Source organism: Lactuca sativa, chromosome 5, assembly GCF_002870075.4.
Source record: "Lactuca sativa cultivar Salinas chromosome 5, Lsat_Salinas_v11, whole genome shotgun sequence".
Classification (NCBI taxonomy): domain Eukaryota; kingdom Viridiplantae; phylum Streptophyta; class Magnoliopsida; order Asterales; family Asteraceae; genus Lactuca; species Lactuca sativa.
The window spans coordinates 329013769-329031836 of record NC_056627.2 but is presented as its reverse complement, the minus strand read 5'-3'; the positions used below and the strand labels follow the sequence as shown (position 1 = coordinate 329031836).

General features: G+C 36.0%; 1 protein-coding gene and 1 pseudogene across 1 annotated transcript; both read right to left on the bottom strand.

Annotated features, from left to right (window-relative positions):
- Nucleotides 1–14897: 14897 nt before the first annotated feature.
- Nucleotides 14898–16212, bottom strand: LOC111889549 (AP-2 complex subunit mu-like; annotated as a pseudogene).
- A 593-nt stretch (nucleotides 16213–16805) lies between these two features.
- On the bottom strand, nucleotides 16806–17794 carry LOC111889550 (thioredoxin-like protein HCF164, chloroplastic). Its single transcript, XM_042902158.1, has 3 exons — nucleotides 17631–17794; nucleotides 17014–17227; nucleotides 16806–16913 (listed from the first exon to the last, which is right to left on the bottom strand). Exons 1-3 carry the CDS (start codon nucleotides 17792–17794, stop codon nucleotides 16806–16808), a joined length of 486 nt encoding a protein of 161 aa, XP_042758092.1.
- Between the last annotated feature and the right edge of the window lie 274 nt (nucleotides 17795–18068).

Sequence of the window (18068 nt, the reverse complement as noted above, 5' to 3'; positions counted from 1 at the left end):
GGAGCGGCCACAGCAGGTGACGGTGCAACGGATTTGTCTTTGAGGTTGCTCTCAGCAGTCCTCAAGAGTCCTTGGAGCTTGCTCAAGGAGACCTCCTCTTTGTTCATATGGTAGGTCATCCTAAACTGATTGTAGCAGGAGGGCAAGGAGTGGAGGATTATGTCAATAGCCAAATCCTCATCAAACTTAACATTAAGTTTGAGAAGACGATCAACATACCTCTGCATTTTCTGCAAATGAGAGGTTAGGGATTCTCCACTCCCCATCTTAGCGGTGATCATGCTAGTAATGATCTCATAGCGCTCTTGCCTCGCGCTCTGGTGATACCTGTCCAGCAAATCCTGATGCATTTCATATGGATACATGTCCTCATAGGACTTTTGGAGTTCGAGGTTCATGGTGGCCAGCATGATGCAGTGAACTTTCGTGGCATCACGCTCATGGGCCTCAAAGGCGGCCAGTTCCTCAGGAGTAGCAACATCTGGGATGATCTTCTCAAGCTTTTCATCGAGGACATATTCTTTGTCCTCGTAGCGTGTGATCATGCGAATGTATCTCATCCACTCGTTGAAGTTTGAACCATCAAATGTCACTTTCTGACACAAGTTCATCAACGAGAATGACCCAGAAGCGTTGTTGTTGTTGTTGTTAGCAGACATCTGAAAAAGAAAAGGGACAAAGCTTGATTAGATGTAGCTTAATGCTCATTTGGTTAAATGTAGCTTATGTTGTGTTATTATGTGCTTTTGTCCCCAATCAATGTTTTTCTTAAGTATGGCATGCTCTAGATCCATTCAAGTTATCCTTTCAGACGTTTTGGAGCATTTAGAAGCATCAAAATGTAATCTTGATTGTTAGTTTCCTTCCATGCATGAGTTACAAGGTCTTAATGGGTTAAATGGTTAGGGTTTTCATTGGTGGGAACTTATTAGCCATGCAAGGCCATAAAGTTGGAAACTTTATGGTTAAGGACGTTAGTTTAGGGTTGGATCTAGATTCTAGAATTTAAGCAAAAGAACTTAAGGAATAAGCTCTTAATGGAAGGATTGAGTTCAGGCAGTGTACGTTGGGTGTAACCCATGTGCGTAGGGCATACTAGGTTAACCAACCCGTAATTGGGTCAACACTCATGTACGCTTGGGCGTACTCAACAATGTTGACCAAGTTAGACTTTTGACTTTTTCTGACTTTGACTAGGATTTGACGAAGTTAGACCTAATTGTATTTTAGGTATTTTGAGTTGTGTTTGAGATTTGTCACTATTTGATGTATAAGTGATGGATAGAGCTGATATTCAGAGTAGAGACCTATTCAACAAATTGTTCGGACTGCGAGGTGAGTTTAGCCTCATTGTACCATGGGTCGAAGGCACCAATGTCGGCCCACTAGTTTCGGTTATCTTTTCGTAAAGGGATACCTTAGAGACTGTATATAGTCATGTAGGATAGACTAAGGACTCTTGATCTAGTCTTTCTTGCATGTTCCTCGTTTGGTTGTGGCTCTAGAATAGGATCACCTGTCCGGGTGCTTGTATCACCATAAAGTATATATGGTTATGATTTTCTTGGATTGTTGGTATTTAGTATCTTTCTATGTTGTAGTAATCTTCTAGATCTGTATTCTGGTACATAGGATGTTGCTATGTGTAACACCAGCAAAAATTAGGTTAAAAATAAATTAACCAATAACCTCAATCCCTATACTAATAAAAGAGTAGTCATTTTGCCATGTGTCACTATATTAGACCTCTTAATTAATATGATGTCACTTGTCAATCTATTAGTTCTCCATTTTAAATTTATTAGACCTCCTAATTAATGTGATGTTATTTGTCAATGTATTTATTCTTCATTTTAAATTTTAAATTTCATATTATTGTTTTCATTAATTCACAAATAAAAAATGTCTGATATATATTAAAAATTAATTATATATATTTACTTGACTCAACAATTATAATTTCACAAAACTTATAAAAATATATCGTAATTAATAATTTATTTAAAATAATTAATTATTAATTTTGAAGTTTTACTATAAAATTTCAATTAATTTTATAACCGTGGTTTCCACGGGTTATAAACTAGTTGGGATAAATAAAGTGATAGAGATCATAACTAGGTTTCCAAAAATGTAAGAAGCACTAAAATCCGAGTTATAATGAAGAAGTTATGACTGATTGAAGATACGCGACAATACCGATAAAGCGCTGTTAAGCCTAAAACGCGAAATTTCAATAAAATACTTATTAGCCTTAGGTATCTAAATAAAATTTGTAGATATTATTAAACCGTGAGCATACATAAAAAGAACGCCCAAATCTGACTTTGAATGGGGAAATTATGATTTTTCGAAGTTTCGGATATAGCGGTAGACAGCTAAAAACTCGAAATAGAGATCGAGCGATTTTTAGCCAAATCAACCTAAATGAAAGTTCAAGGTCGCGACAATAGCAATACAACGGTAAAAAGACAGACGAAAACGGACTTCGGATGAAGAAGTTATGGATTTTTAACGAACTTTTCGTGTCCCGGCCTATTAAAACTATATAATTAAAAATAATTACAAAACTAGCTGACGGAGTCTAAATGAAAGTTCTAGAATACAGTCTCACCTACGCGTGGATATAAAGAACGCCAAAAACGGAGCTCGTACGTAAAAGTTACGTAATTTAGAAGTTTGGGAATTCAAATTACCCCCCGCGTAAGGAGGTACGCCTCGCGTACCAGGCGATAAGGGCCTTGTCCCATCGACCAGTAGGCTCTCCCATCGGCCATCAGGTCCGAGCTACGCATGCAATGACGACTCATTACCCAGCGTAACTGGGGTGAGTACGCCCCGCGTACGAAGGGGTTTCAGCCCCTACAAAAAGGGTGCAAGGGTTCCAGGATTATTTGCTCATTTCTTCTCTTTCTCGTGCTGAAGCTCCGTGTTTAAACCCTCGGAGCCATCCCGAAGTCCCGATTTTCATATCTAAGTTCGGAAGGAAGTTTTACGCTCCCGAGATTCCTGAGAAAATCAGTTTTCTCTAGTCGGAGTTCTGCTCGATTTTCGTCTCAAATTCTTCAAACTACCAGGTGAGTTCATACCCCTATTTCTACGCTTTTAAATACTTTTTAAATGCTTTTAACACCCTACGGGGGAGAGTACAAGTAAACACACGGTTAATCGTGTGTGAAAACATCTATCTTTTGTTATACATTTCAGATTGTTTTTAATAACTATCATATGGATATGTTAAAATGCATAACATCTTACCTTACTTTACCCTCTCGAAATAAAACATGATTATAAATACTATAAGCTTATTTATATGTTTGCATCATATTAAGGGTAACTATTTTTTCAGTATACCACTTTTATACATACAAGAACATCCACTTTTATGTGACATCCCCATATTTCTCGGCCAAAAAAGACCGATTTTAATTTATGTTTTTTAAAATAAAATCAGAGAAATCTTTTTAAAAGATGTTGCGGAAATTGGTCCCCAAACAACATATGATAAAAGTTTATGAAAATCCTTCATTAAGAAGGTATATATTTTCCATATATATCAAAACCTCGGGATGTCATGTTTCGATACAGATCAAAAGCATAAACAAGACATTATAAGTCTTTCAACAGTTATTTACAACTACTGGCCTATAATCCAAAAATCTCTCGTCGTCCTCCGACTATGCTCGGGGTCCACTACCTGTAATCATAAAACTGAGTGGGTCAGGCTTGGGAGCCTAGTGAGCATATAGGGTTTTCAACCCACAATAATAATATACTTATTAAGTTCACCAATCAACAATAACCCTGATTACCCATTCCCGTTGTCCTCACTTTACGTCCCTAAACACCTATCACAAGGGACCTAGCCTAAGGATTATCATCGGGATGGACACTACTGCTAAGGGGTTTCCTCAGCCATACATGTCCTTAAGGCAACCATGAGGGGGTTTCCTCAGCCATACATGTCCTTAAGGCAACCATGAGGGGGATGGAGTACGCCAATGAACATTTAATTCATCAACACCTACAAGTTGTGAACCTGCTAGTGTTCCACTGGACTATCTAGAAAGTCCGTGGTCATCATCTATACTCCGCTAGATGGCTACAACAACAACAACAACAACATCGAGGTCTCTCACCATTTTAACACACATCAACTATTTCATCTACCCGTGTTCTACCCAACATATTTTGTAGATAAAAAGCATATATAGTTTAAAACTTGTATAAAACATCAATTCAACAGTCACCTCGAATAAACAATTAGCATATTTACACATAACACGTATTTCAAGGTAAATACTTCATATCTATGTGTAAATTGAAAGTTACTACACACTCACGTATTTTGGTGAAAATCGGGCAGCAATTCGTTTCCTAAAACGATCGTTTCTAATAAAACCGGGAGTTTTATTGAGAAACCGGGCTCTGCAAAAGTCGGGCTTCGAAACCGAAAAGATAAATTTTCCGGGCTTCTCGGGTACTTCGTGGAGTATTCCGGGCTTTGGAATAAGTACCGGGGCTTTGCGGGATGTTAAATAGCCAAAATAGTGAAAAGGGGGCCAAAATTGCCAATTTCTAAATTCTAGCCGGGAGGGTTCGCACCCTTCTATTTACAGAGGGAAGCTTCTGATCCGATGACAGAGAGGCTTCGCAGGGGGGAGGCTCGCATGAGGGTTGCGTGTGCGAAGGGGCTGCTGGCGGCCTGTGATTGGACCGAAGTCCGGATCCGATGAGGGAAGCTCGTGGCTTCTGCGAGGGTTCGGATACGAGGGAGAAGACACGCGTCGGATCTTCACTGGACCACTTCGGATAAGGCCATGTGCTCGGATGACTCAACAGCTCGGGTGACTCAGCAGCCTGGTGACTCAGCAGGACACGTGGCGCATGCGAGGCGAGGGTGACGTGGCAAAGTGTGACTGTGCGAATTTTCTCGATTTTCGCGCCAAAATTTCTAAAATCCATAACTTTCGCATACGAGTTCCGTTTTTGACGTTCTTTATATGCACACGTAGCTAAAATTACGATCTACAACTTCCATTTAGACTTCGTCGGCTAATTTTGACTTTAAATTTTATATTCTTATTTTTAACAGACCGGGACAGGAAATCCTTTAAAAATTCATAACTTCTTCATCCGATGTCCGTTTTCGTCAGACTTTTTACCGTTGTGCTCCTAATGACGAGACCTTCAATTCTCATTTAGGTTGTGTCGGCTAAAAATCGCTCGATCTAAAATTCGAGTTTTTAACTGTCTACTGTTACGCTGAAACTTCGAAAAATCATAACTTACTCATACGAAGTCAGATTTGGGCGTTCTTTTTATCGAACTTCTCGGTTTAACAAATACTACGACTTTTATTTAGATTACTAAGGCTAAAAAGTAGTTTATCAAAAACTCACTTTTTACGACATTCAGCACCGTGTCGGTTTTGTCGCGAAACTTCGACAGGTCATAACTTCTTCGTTATAACTCGGATTTTGGTATTCTTTATATCCCCGAAATCCTTGTTTCAACCACTACAACTTTATGTAAAGATATCAGGCTTATCTCACACTTTAATTTTGACGTTTATTTTTATTCTTAATTAATTAAGCCCTAATAATTAAGCATAAAAACATAATTCACATAATATTCACATAATTCCTTTTCATTTCTTCAAAATGAGTTACAAAGGTTAACCTAGATTATCAACTCAATATAAATGACTAGGCTAGAAACACGAGTGTTACGTTTTATTATGCCTTTGTTAACATTATGAAAAAGGATAATCATTTCAGAAACAACATTATTCATTTTAATACGGGACTTAATTGAGAATGTGTGAGACATTCATCTTCATTATACCTAGTAAGGTATTGCTAGAAGTCCTGTTTATAACCAAAATCTCTCGTCCGGAGAACGTGACAAGTGTGTATAGATATATACAGAACTAATGATCCCGCGTCCTGACTGCTAGCTACAGTCCCCGGGGTGACAAGTGTCATCTCATTTTGACGCCTGAAGAACGTCGCTACAGGCAAATTATGATAGTACGGTTATAAAAACTCACTGGATAGACAATTATTATGGTATTACATTTTTCACGGGAAAAGTAAAAGATACAGTTCTTTTCACATTCAGTTGCAAATCTTCTTATTGTTTTGTTTTATAATAAGACTATACATCATTCTTTTGATCATGTCATAATTGCTTACAGGTTACGATCTTGGTCATTTGAGACTGCATTTCACTTTTAGGAAAATATAGGATTTTCCTGGCTCAAATACATACAATTTATACAACCATCATTCATACTCATTTCATACAATTGTTAGAAAATATCGGATTTTCTGGAAAACATACACGAAATTTCGAATGGCATACATTTTCTCAAAACACTATTTATGAACTCACCAACTTTATTGTTGACACTTTTTCTTTGAAATAACTTGTATTCTTAGGAAAACGCTAAATCAGGTAGCAACTACTTTTGAAGGCTAACGCGCTGGCGTTAGTAACATATTTTGGATCACCATATTGTATTTGATATTTAAGCATGTAACACATACAATCATGTAAACTTTTCAAATATATTTATGTTATGGTGGTGTGTACTTTCTTTACTATTCAATTGTTATGATACTTGACATGACGTCCTCCACCCCCGAACGTTTCCGCCGTTCTGGTTTGGGGGTGTGACAGATTGGTATCAGAGCAATGTTTATAGTGAACTAAGTATATCAAAACCTATTTCTGATATACAACTATAAACACATCTGGGCAAAAACACTCTGAGTGAGAGTTATACTTTTAAAATGAAGTTTTTATAAAGTATACATGCATACATTATATGACAAGGTCAGTATCATAATGAAAACCATATAGAAATATTATAGATGAGTTGTGCAATACAGGTATGCCTTGGGATATGTGATCGGTATTGGGATGGATATAGCCTAATCAACTATATTTGTCCAAGAGCCGACCAACGTATGCTAGGGGATAGCTATAGTGGACAACAAGTCTAAAACTTACCAAACCTACAAACTTTAGAATCAAACCTAACATCTAAAATACTATAGGAGTATTTTATGCATACAATAGTTTAACGTACATGTTTAGATTTACATGTTTTAATTTTTAGACAATTCTCATATCTCCCTATTCTTGTCTAGACATAATGGCTGGATTCCACCTACCAGGAGACCCCTTGTAACACCCCAAAGTTTGGAAAGCCAAGAAAAGAAAGAAAACCTCAAGTTTAGGGGAGACTCGGCGAGTCCATGGAGGGACTCGACGAGTCCGAGCGGGATCCGGGTTGTGGTGAAAGCGACCGACTCGGCGAGTCGGCCAAGGAGACTCGACGAGTTGGGTCTGATCGAGGAAAACCCTAAATCCGGGACTTGGAGCTTATTTAAGCGTCTCATTCTCTTTCCTAGGGTTCCTTTACTGCCTCTCTACCCCAGAACACCAAACCCTAGCCGCCATATCCGTTTTTGAGCTAGATCTTGCCTTGAAGAATGCACTAAAGCTTGGAGGAGGAAGAAAGACCTTGGAGGTGCAAGAAGGGACTGTGGATCTGGGATTGTGGAGTCATTTCAGACCAATTGGAGGTAATAAGCTGTTGCTTGGACTCCCTTTGCATCTAGATCTATTCTTATGTGTGAGTTTTGGTCATTGTTGGTATGATATGTAACCAATTCGAGTTGGAGGTTCAGATCTGAGGTTGCTACCTCAGATCCATGTTGGTTTTGGTCTTGAATCCCCTAAAGTATCAGCCCTTGGTATGTTGAAGAAGCATGTTTGCCATAAACCCTAGTTTAGTGTGTTTTGAGCATAGATCTCTCAATCTACACGTAAAGTTTGCCACTTTACGTGGGGAATAGGCCCTAGAAGTATGGATCTATGAGTTGGAAGTTCTGTTTGGCTCGAAAAGCCACTGCATGGATTGAGGACTGGATAGACTCGGCGAGTCCTTCGAGAGGACTCGGCGAGTAGCTTGAAGATGAGGGGGAACTCGACGAGTAGGATGAACAGCTCGTCGAGTCGGTTGAAGTTAGGCATGGACTCGGCGAGTTGGGCGAGCAACTCGACGAGTTGGTTGAAGATTGTCTTGGACTCGGCGAGTCTGTTCTTGGACTCGGCGAGTCAGATCGCGAAACCCTAAACCCTTTGAGTTGAGACTCGAATCAGTGAGTCGGGTGGTGACTCAGCGAGTTGGACAGGACAGGACTTGGAACTAGTTGGACTCGGCGAGTCATGGACTGACTCGGCGAGTCGGGTCGCGAATAAGAAAGACCCTGAGCTTATGAACTCGGCGAGTCTTTAGGAAGACTCGGCGAGTAGGGTTGACCTGGAAGGTTGACTTTGACCAGATTTGACTTAGTTGACTGTCAGACTAAGTGTTATATGTATATTGATAGCTCAGAGAGCTAGAGGAGCAGCGGTTCAGGGGATTGTCGAGTAGCAGCCAGAGGTTTATCAGCAGGGCTCAGCAGTTCAGGTGAGTTTCCTTCCAGTAGGAACGGGTCTAAGGCCACAATGCCGGCCCGTTTAGCTAGCAGTAGTTTTCGGATTTTGATCTGATTTAGTAGTTAGTATGTTTGATGCCTTCGTGGCTCAAACAGGATTTATGTATTATGTGTTCCGGGCTACAGCCCGATGTAGTATGCAGTATATGTGAGTTTATGCCAGTTGATATGTTATGATATGATGTGTTCAGTTAGCTTCGGACTTCGGTCCGATGGAGGGGACAAGGTCCCAGACAGTTAGCTTCGGACTTTGGTCCGATGGAGGGGACAAGGTCCCAGACAGTCAGCTTCGGACGTCGGTCCGATGGAGGGGGCAAGGCCCCAGTCAGTTAGCTTCGGACTTCAGTCCGATGTCAGCTTCGGACTTCGGTCCGATGGAGGGGCAAGGCCCCAGTCAGTTAGCTTCGGACTTCGGTCCGATGGAGGGGCAAGGCCCCAGTCAGTTAGCTTCGGACATCGGTCCGATGTCAGCTTCGGACTTCGGTTTGATGTAGGGGGCAAGGCCCCGTTAGTCCGGACTTCGGTCCGATGCAGTGGGCAAGGCCCAATATGTGCTTTATATGTTTTTGTGTGATATGTGGTAGATTGGGGGAGCTCACTAAGCTTCGTGCTTATGGTTTTCAGTTTTGGTTTCAGGTACTCGGTTTTCAAAAGAGGAGCTCGGGAAGATTGCAGAGCACACACCATAGTCAGTTAGCCTGGGAATGTTTGACTCTGATAATGATTTTATGTTTTGAATTTAATACTCAAAAGTTATGTTTGACTTATGATACGTTGTTATAAATCTATTTTAGTAATGTTTTAAAAGAAATTTTTAGTCATGATTTTTGGGTCGTTACACCCCTACTACCCGACCCAAGACAGTGGAGAAGGGATAGAGAATGATCCAGAAGAAGAAATGAAAGAAGACTCAGACACAGATCCCGAGGACAATAACCTACACTTAGCGGCTCCAATTCAAAATCCTAATCCTCGACCGGAATTTCATGGCTCGACACCTCTATGGGCAACCAACCTGAATAGGTGGAGTCGCAAACAGTGTCAACCCCTTCCATACAATGGAGACCGAAGCTTCTACAATCTGAGCGAGGGAGGTTCAGCAGACAGAGTCCTTCCTATATTGGTTCGCCGAATTTCTCGCATTGATGAACAAGGAAGGACAACCATCCATCAAACTGAGGAGAATGATGCGAACACTAAAGTCAATACAGTTCGCATCCGACAGTTAGGATTAGCTCATAGGAGAATTGTAAATCAAAATGAAGCTTGGCAGAGAGAGCTAACTGAAACTCAAACTGAAGTCAGGGAACTTCGAGCACGCCAGGCAAGGTATGAATTGTGCATGCTCGAGATGGAGCGTCAAATAGCAGAACTCAAGGCTCATCCAACCAGTTCCCGTCGCAAGTAGAGGATACTCTACTCACTCCTTATTTTGGAATGTGAAATAACCTTAGTATGTCCTCCTAGTAGTACTCTTTTCATGTAAACCTCCCCGTCTAGCAATTCCTGTTTCACTAGACCTCTATGCTGTCAAATTTTCCCTATATGGTATATTGTAGACCTACCACAAGGTCAAGCTTTCCAAATTCTATGTAATGATTATAACCACTATTATTACAGGCTTCTTGTTTCTTTTAAAGATCATCATTATCAATTCATACTTTGGCTATGTAGGCAGTTCATGTCATAAACTGTTATAACAACTCACTACACTGTCCTTGTCGATCTAATATGTTGTAGTTCAATGATATTGGACTCAACAACACTGGCGAAGTCTTGCCACCATTTCGTATGTAACCCTATAGCTGGAAAATGCCTTCTCGCTATTCAAACATACTAAATCCTTCGATAAATCCAATTTTTCTATCAACTACACCCTTTAGAGAAAGAGACAGTTACCATAAATATAGATACCAGGCTATAACAAATCAGTACCACCGAGGATAGGACAGAGAACAGATGAATCCACTCGTGAAGCATGCGAGGTAGTAGAGAACTTGATGCTTCAGACTAATAAGTCATATTTATTATTATCTCGGGCATTCCAATATTAAAGTTCGGCTCGATAATGTAGCTCGAGCTCGAGTTCGACCCGACATGAACCTGTCAATCTCGAGTATTTCATAAATTGTATCAACTCGGTTACACCCCTAACCTAAATAACATATGAGTCGGAAATGAGGACTTCCCAACCTTAGCAACCTTTGCGCCTTAGTTTCTTAAATTTATAACTCTTAAGTTTATTACCAAAAAAGCTCTATGCCTAAATATATTTATATTTGGTCATATCATAAGCATAATCATGACAATTTAATGCAATGGTCGATGCAACCACCATGATTAGAAAGCGATGCCTGCCGATGAATTATTAAATGGACGCATGAAATGGGTTCCCTTTGCTATTTTCATCCCCATAGTTGCATAAGCCAAAAATATGTACGAAATATGAAGAAAATGTACAAAATGAAAAAGTAGAAGAAAATGAAGAAAGATGCAAAATACATAAAAACTAATATATGTAAAAGACATACAAATATATAACTCTCAAACTAAAACCATGAAACTTAATGATTTTGGATTTAGCTGTTGCTAATAAAATTAATTTGGATTGGAATTATGCAACTGGGACTATTTTTTACTTCAATTGTTCAACTTACTATAAGAACACAACTACAAAAAATAAAAGAATTTGTAAAATAACTTTGAGTATCTATTCAAAAAGAAAAGGGTGATTTTTTAGAGTAACTTCATATTAACAATATTTTCTTAAAACAAATAGATAAAGTAATATAGTTCCATGTGGCACAAAGGTGAGATAGGTAAGATGTAAGACCCCTACAAGGGTAAAGCCACGTAAAGAGATTGCCCTACACTTTTATGGTAACATACCAAAGTACATTGTGCCTTAAGGCTCAAACAACTTTTGTGGTATTTGATGTTCTTCTTTTGGCACAGTCGCATCATGTTCTCCACTTTGTTTTGGACAAAACCCATTTTACAAATCCAATCAAATGTCACTTCCATCACAATTTATAACCAACATAAACAAAATTAAATGTGTACTTTTTTCTAGAAAATATTATGTTTTAATTTTTTTCAACTAGGCATTAAATGGTAGTTCTTTTTCTTCTTCTTTTTTTTTTTTTTTTTTTAAGTTTTGGTTCTACCATTTATTACATGTCCAACACAATTCTAAAACGGGTTATTACATCACATTTGATGTAAATTTGCTACAACCTAACATTAAAATTATACAAAATTTGATATTAGCATATAGTATAACACTAAATCTCGTTTTATAATATTTATTAATAATGAATATAATGTTAAATTCCAGCAGTATAAAATGGTTCTTCAACCCTGAGTTTAAGTCTTTTATTTTGTTAATGTTTTATGCTAATTATAGAAACCACAATGCAAATTCACATAAACACGTAATTGACATAGATTACAATATGGTGATCTAATAAAGACAAATAAACAAAATATATATTACTATTCCAAAAATATAACTTATCACGTTAAAACTATCTTCCAAAAGAAATTCTTTGCCGCCCGACACTTAACGCAGGTAAACGGCTAGTATATATATATATATATATATATATATATATATATATATATATATATATATATATATATATATATATATATATATATATATATACTAGCCGTTTACCTGTGCTAAACGTCGGGCGGCAAAGAGTTTCTTTTGGAAGATAGTTTTAATGTGATTGTTAGTTTCCTTTAGACGTGAGATATTTATTGCGACCATTTGGTAGACTATTTTGTGTCGAATAGTTCATTTCAACGCATAGTTTCTTGCAAGGTGTATAGTCATAGAATACGACAGAAGTTGAGTCAACATTTGGAATTTCATGTAATAGTTCATACTTAATTTTACAATATATATAAATAACAACAATATGCAATCATGTAGTTTTGTACATTTATAACATGTCCAATATATAAACTACACCAATCTGCAATCATGTTGCTTCATCTGCTAGCTCTGCATTAAACATCAATAGATTCTCTCTATAAATAAAACACATCATTTGTTGTGGAACAACTGCTAACCATTTCTTTCTCTAATAGAAAATGTAATATTTTTATAATAAAAATACTTATGATAAATTATGAAAATGAAAATAAGATATAAATAATTTTTTAAACATATATTTTGATCAATGAGAACCATGAAGAGTTTGTTTGCTCTTAAGTCCTTTCAAATGAAATTCACACGAACGGATGTCAAAATATACCACAAATGGAAGTTTAATAGCAATGAAAATGCATCAACGTAAATGTGACCGCTCATGATTCTACAAAAAAAAAAATAATAAAATAAAATAAAATATTTCAATTAGTATAGAAATTTTTTTTGTTCGAAAATATACTCACCCCTATCTACGATCAATAACAATATATATTTAAGACCCTGTGTAGATAATACTTTAGGTCATGATTCACACACTAACTCATTAAATATCATACCGTTTGTTTCGTATATAGTGAAATTTATGGCTTGCATGTACAACGGGTATCGACAAATCACTGTATTTTATTTTCAATTGAAAAGGTTATAGTACCTTGTTATGATTTAGGGTATGGAATCATGACCTCTACGTAAAATTTAATAATAACCTTTTTTTAAAAGCTTGATACGTGTGAATATATGGTGTTTATCATGTACTCACCTTTATTTTTGGGTGTTATTATAATATTTAAGTAATACTTATGCTACTCCCAAAACTGTTAAAGATATCACATGGTAGCTTTTTTATTATTTTTATTATTATCTTTTTATTTTTGGTATTAGCAATTAGATCGAAGACACATACTAAAAGTGTGGGCTGATTCGTCATGGATGTTTTCATATCATTAGCAAATTTTGGTTTTATTGATTTTTAGTAAGGATAAGGATTATTAAATGAAATTTTAATAATTATTCGTGTTGTTTGTAATAAGGTTTGCGCCCATAAAAGTAATCCATGCTTTTAGCGTAAACATTTATTTTGGATATATTAAATTTGTTATTCAGTTTTAAAATTTTATAAAATTTATGATATGGTTTCATTAACTTATCAATGTCCATTAAATATTTTTTAGGATCCGGGGATAAAAGAACATGCCACAATCAATTTGATAATTAAAAGATATTTATTGATTCAAAATATCCAAAATAAACCAACAATACATATAATCTGAAAAAAGTATATACAAATCAATATCATTTAATTTATCAAATCAATACCATTTTTTAGTCCGAGTTTGGATTAATCAATGTACAAAAACTTCAAATTAGAGAAGTTATTAGTTTAGTAACATATAATTGCAAATATGGATTTTTATAAAATGAAGAACATAAAAAGAAAGAAATTATGTGTAACGTTTAGATATAAAATAAAGTTGATGATTAATATCAGAAAAAGGTCCTACATATTCATTTTTTTTCTGATTGAATGTATGATTCACTCAAACTAAAACTCAAAAACAGAATGTCCCAACTTATACATGTACATATACAAACCACACATACATACAATGTCAGTAACAAATACATACACACATATATACATGTTATATTACATGTATTATTTGAGATAGAAGAATAAAAAGATTATCACTTTAGATAGAAGACAAAATAAGATCATCATTTGAAACAAAAGAAGTCTATCACTTCAAACAGAAGTAAGAAATAAAATATTATACACACTTGAAGTTACAAAAGATAGAAGTAAAGAGAACCTGAATTCGTGTCAAGAAACGCAATGAAGCAGTCTTCCCGATTCCAAATCAATGGTCCAATCGTCCCAAAACCCTATTGAACTGTCAAATTGTGCTGTGAGAGTTAAAAATGAAGAACATAAATTAAATTTATAGGTGGAATAATCTATTATATAATAGAAAATGATGTATTTTTGGATATTGATAATCATTCCAAAATTAATCAAATTAAAATCTTACCATGAATATTAACATTGACAAATATACTTGAAAATTTAAAAATGAATATAGTAGCTTTCAAAATTCATAACAAGAATATTTAAAATCTTACAAACTTAACAAATATACTAACAAATTTTAAAATGGATATAATAACTATCGAAATCCCTACCAAAAATATTTCAAATCATATGAAACTTAACAAATATACTCAAAAAATTAAAAATGAATATAATATTTGTCGATTTTATTTTTAGAAATATATTTTATTCCTTCTAGTTATTTTTAGAAAAGAAACTTATCATTTAATTAAATATCATGAAATTCTAAAAAAAAAAACTTAAATAAAAAAGGGTTATATTACAATTTTCATTCCAATCCAGGACGGAATGACAATTAACAAAATGGAAGGAATCAGAATTCAAATGCGTTTGGGAATGCTCAATTCCATTCCATTCTTCCGATTCCATCATACCAAACAAAACAAAATAATTCTTAATGCAAAAAAATAACTCGATAATAACTGAAATAAAAATAAAGATAATACCAGGACTTCAAATGTTGACCACATTAGGGGAAGTCAACGCACCATCATTTTCAACAATAGTCAACTCATCTCCAAAACTCCATCTGTATTGGTGGTCTAGTCCATGACTTATTTTCTGCAATCGTTGAAATCAACTCCACTTCCGCACTCAAAGTTGACTCCGTTTGACCAAGAAATTTCCTTATCCTGTAATTTATTAAATTATATTTATAAAAAATTAAAAATTAAAAATTAAAAATATAGTTTAAGAATTACATTCATAGGGTTGTTGCTTAATGGGCTTAATCGGTTAAGACACAATTATTAGATACTCACTTCCACATCAAACAGTCCATAGAAGCATTGTACTTTGCCCTTCCTGATGTCACTTGAAGACTCGTTTTTGCTGTTTGTTTGGGCACTGGAATCTTAATCACAACTCCAAGTGCAAACATTTTGCACCAAATACACTCTTTACCTGAAAACAAATAAAGTTCACACTTAATATATAAAAACATTTACCATAAATTATTAAATTTATACATTATTTAGTTGTTTACAAACCTTGACATTAACTTCCATGTGTGTCCTGCCTAATTCCTTGATTGTGGGCAATACCCGAAATGGAAGATTTACACCCTCAGTGATACAATATCTATACCTAAAATCTGGTCAAGTTTACACATTAATGGAGAGTAACATCATCAAGCTCAATAGTTTTCCCACTGCATTACATAATACATACTTAAGTCAAAGTTTAGTCAACAAAACAAACAAGAGTGAAGGGTACAAATGCAACTTTGTTTGTAAATTACCTTTTAGTAGGGCGTGATTTAATTTCAGACTCTTTCTCGAGGCTGATTGTCATTTAATCCTAGCTTCAAATAGCGTATTCCAGAAAGGAAACATTTCATGAGAATTTTGCCAGTTACATCACAACGTAGAACACTACCTGTTTAACAATAAATTGTTTATAAGGGCATGAAAGGTAAAATATGTAAAAATGCCAACCAACTGCACCAGTTACTTGTAAAGTAGCATTGGGGACAGGTTTCTCTGTAGGCTGTTATTGAAATTATAAATCAGAAAATATTTTATATATACCAAGAAGAAAAGAACATATATCTTTCATATTTCAGAGATAATAAAAAATAATAATACCTTGGAAGAGAATGGTGAGCGAACACCTTCTTGAGTAATGTACAACTTTAATATATAAAACATGATATAACACAAAAGAACTATAAATGCATGATGTAGATGGAAAAAAGTTACAGATGGAAATGGAGAAACAAATCGAACCTTTGAATAGAAGGTGGTAATGGTGGTGTAAACAGGTGAGTGGTGGTGAATGTCCAACCCCCAGAATTTCCAAGCCCTAGTCAATCAGGATTTTAGTTTCGCACCAAGAACATCGATATAGGTAGTTTTTGTTCCTGCCAAGCATCAATTAACAAAAACGTGAGAAAATCAAAACGGTTTTTAAATCAGATCATAAACAAAATAAACAAAAAAGGAGATGCAAGATGTCTTTGATCATGATGAGGTTTTAGAGACAATGAGAATAGAAAAGTGAGGGGTAAAATAGTCAAAATCACAAAAAGGAATTCCTAACATTAACCGTCACAATAAAATCCCTAAGGAGTAACTGAACGAACTTAAGACATTTCATTGGTAGTATAAAATCATTAATTAAAGGTGGTGATATCCGTATTATACAAATCGGCACACCAGCATTCAAAGATTAAAAAAGGTTTTTCGGATTATAAATCAGACATTCTTACTTTCTAAAAGGGAAATTAGTGATTGAAAGAGATTTACTTGTATTGTTGCTCTACTTTGAAAACATCTGGAGCTAATTCACGACAAACCTCACACCAATCTGCATAAAACTCCACAACAGTTGGCTTCCCATTTGAAAGAGCCTATGAATAAGCAAACAAATTGTAAATCAATGTCTACTATTCAAAAACATGAGATTGAAAATGGTGGAAAAGAGGAAGATGGTAGGGGATAAAAAGTAACCTCTTCATAAGGTAAGGATGCAACAGAAAGATCATTCAAAGAAACACCAAAATCAAGTCTACCTGATACAAACAGGCCTACTGCTCCAAGAACAGAAGTTATTGCAACTCTCCGGTTGAGGCTTTTGTTTGGGAGAGCAGGTAATCCACCACCACTAGGGGAACTTGTCACTTCCAAATTCTTTTCTTCTTTATCAGAACCAGATTCAACAATCGAGTTTTTCTGGATTCAAATTTACAAATCGTTAAGAAAATGTAGTTGAATTGTGTTTCAATTGGTTAATTAGGGTTTATCGCCAACTAACTAAAACTACTTCCATATATGATCTTAAAATCATTTTGCATCAATTCACCTAAGCCATCAGCTCATGTTTGTAGTTCAATCTGGTTCCAAAATGTAAATGAAGTTTAAAAAATGGAAATCATTTGACGTTCTTCAACAATCACAGTTAAATTTCGATGTCAAAATAGTCAAATTCATGATTGATACAAGTGTGTAAAACCAAAAACCATAGGTTGCAGCTTTTCCTGTAATTTTTAGAAACAATATCTGATTTTCACTTTCAGAAACGAACTCATAATTGAGAGAGAGAGAGAGAGAGGACCTCAGAGTTGGAATCGGTCGGATTAGGTTCAGTTTCGCAGTACAACCACTGGAATCTGAGCTTTCTATAGCGAGAATGAACTGAGGGATTTATGAAACGAAGAGATTTTATATCGGGATAAATATAAGACGAACGGAATTTATGGAGTCCGACGGGATTTGAAGAAAGTCGAGCCATTCAGTTCTTCTGTAGTGACCGGAATTTCAAAATATGTCACCGGAAAACTATAGTACTCCGACGCTGGATACCTCGCTGGAGAGTCCAAGGTCATCGATAATTTGAAATTAGGGTTTCCATTTCATTCTGATGGCGATCGAGAGAGAGAGAAAGAGAGGCGAGAGAGAGAGAGAGAGAGGGATGTATTCGGTGGGGGAGGTCGGCAGCCGTAGACCTTCGGTCTTCGGTGGGAGACGTTGGTAGAGATCTCTGCATCTTTGGTGGAGACGATGAT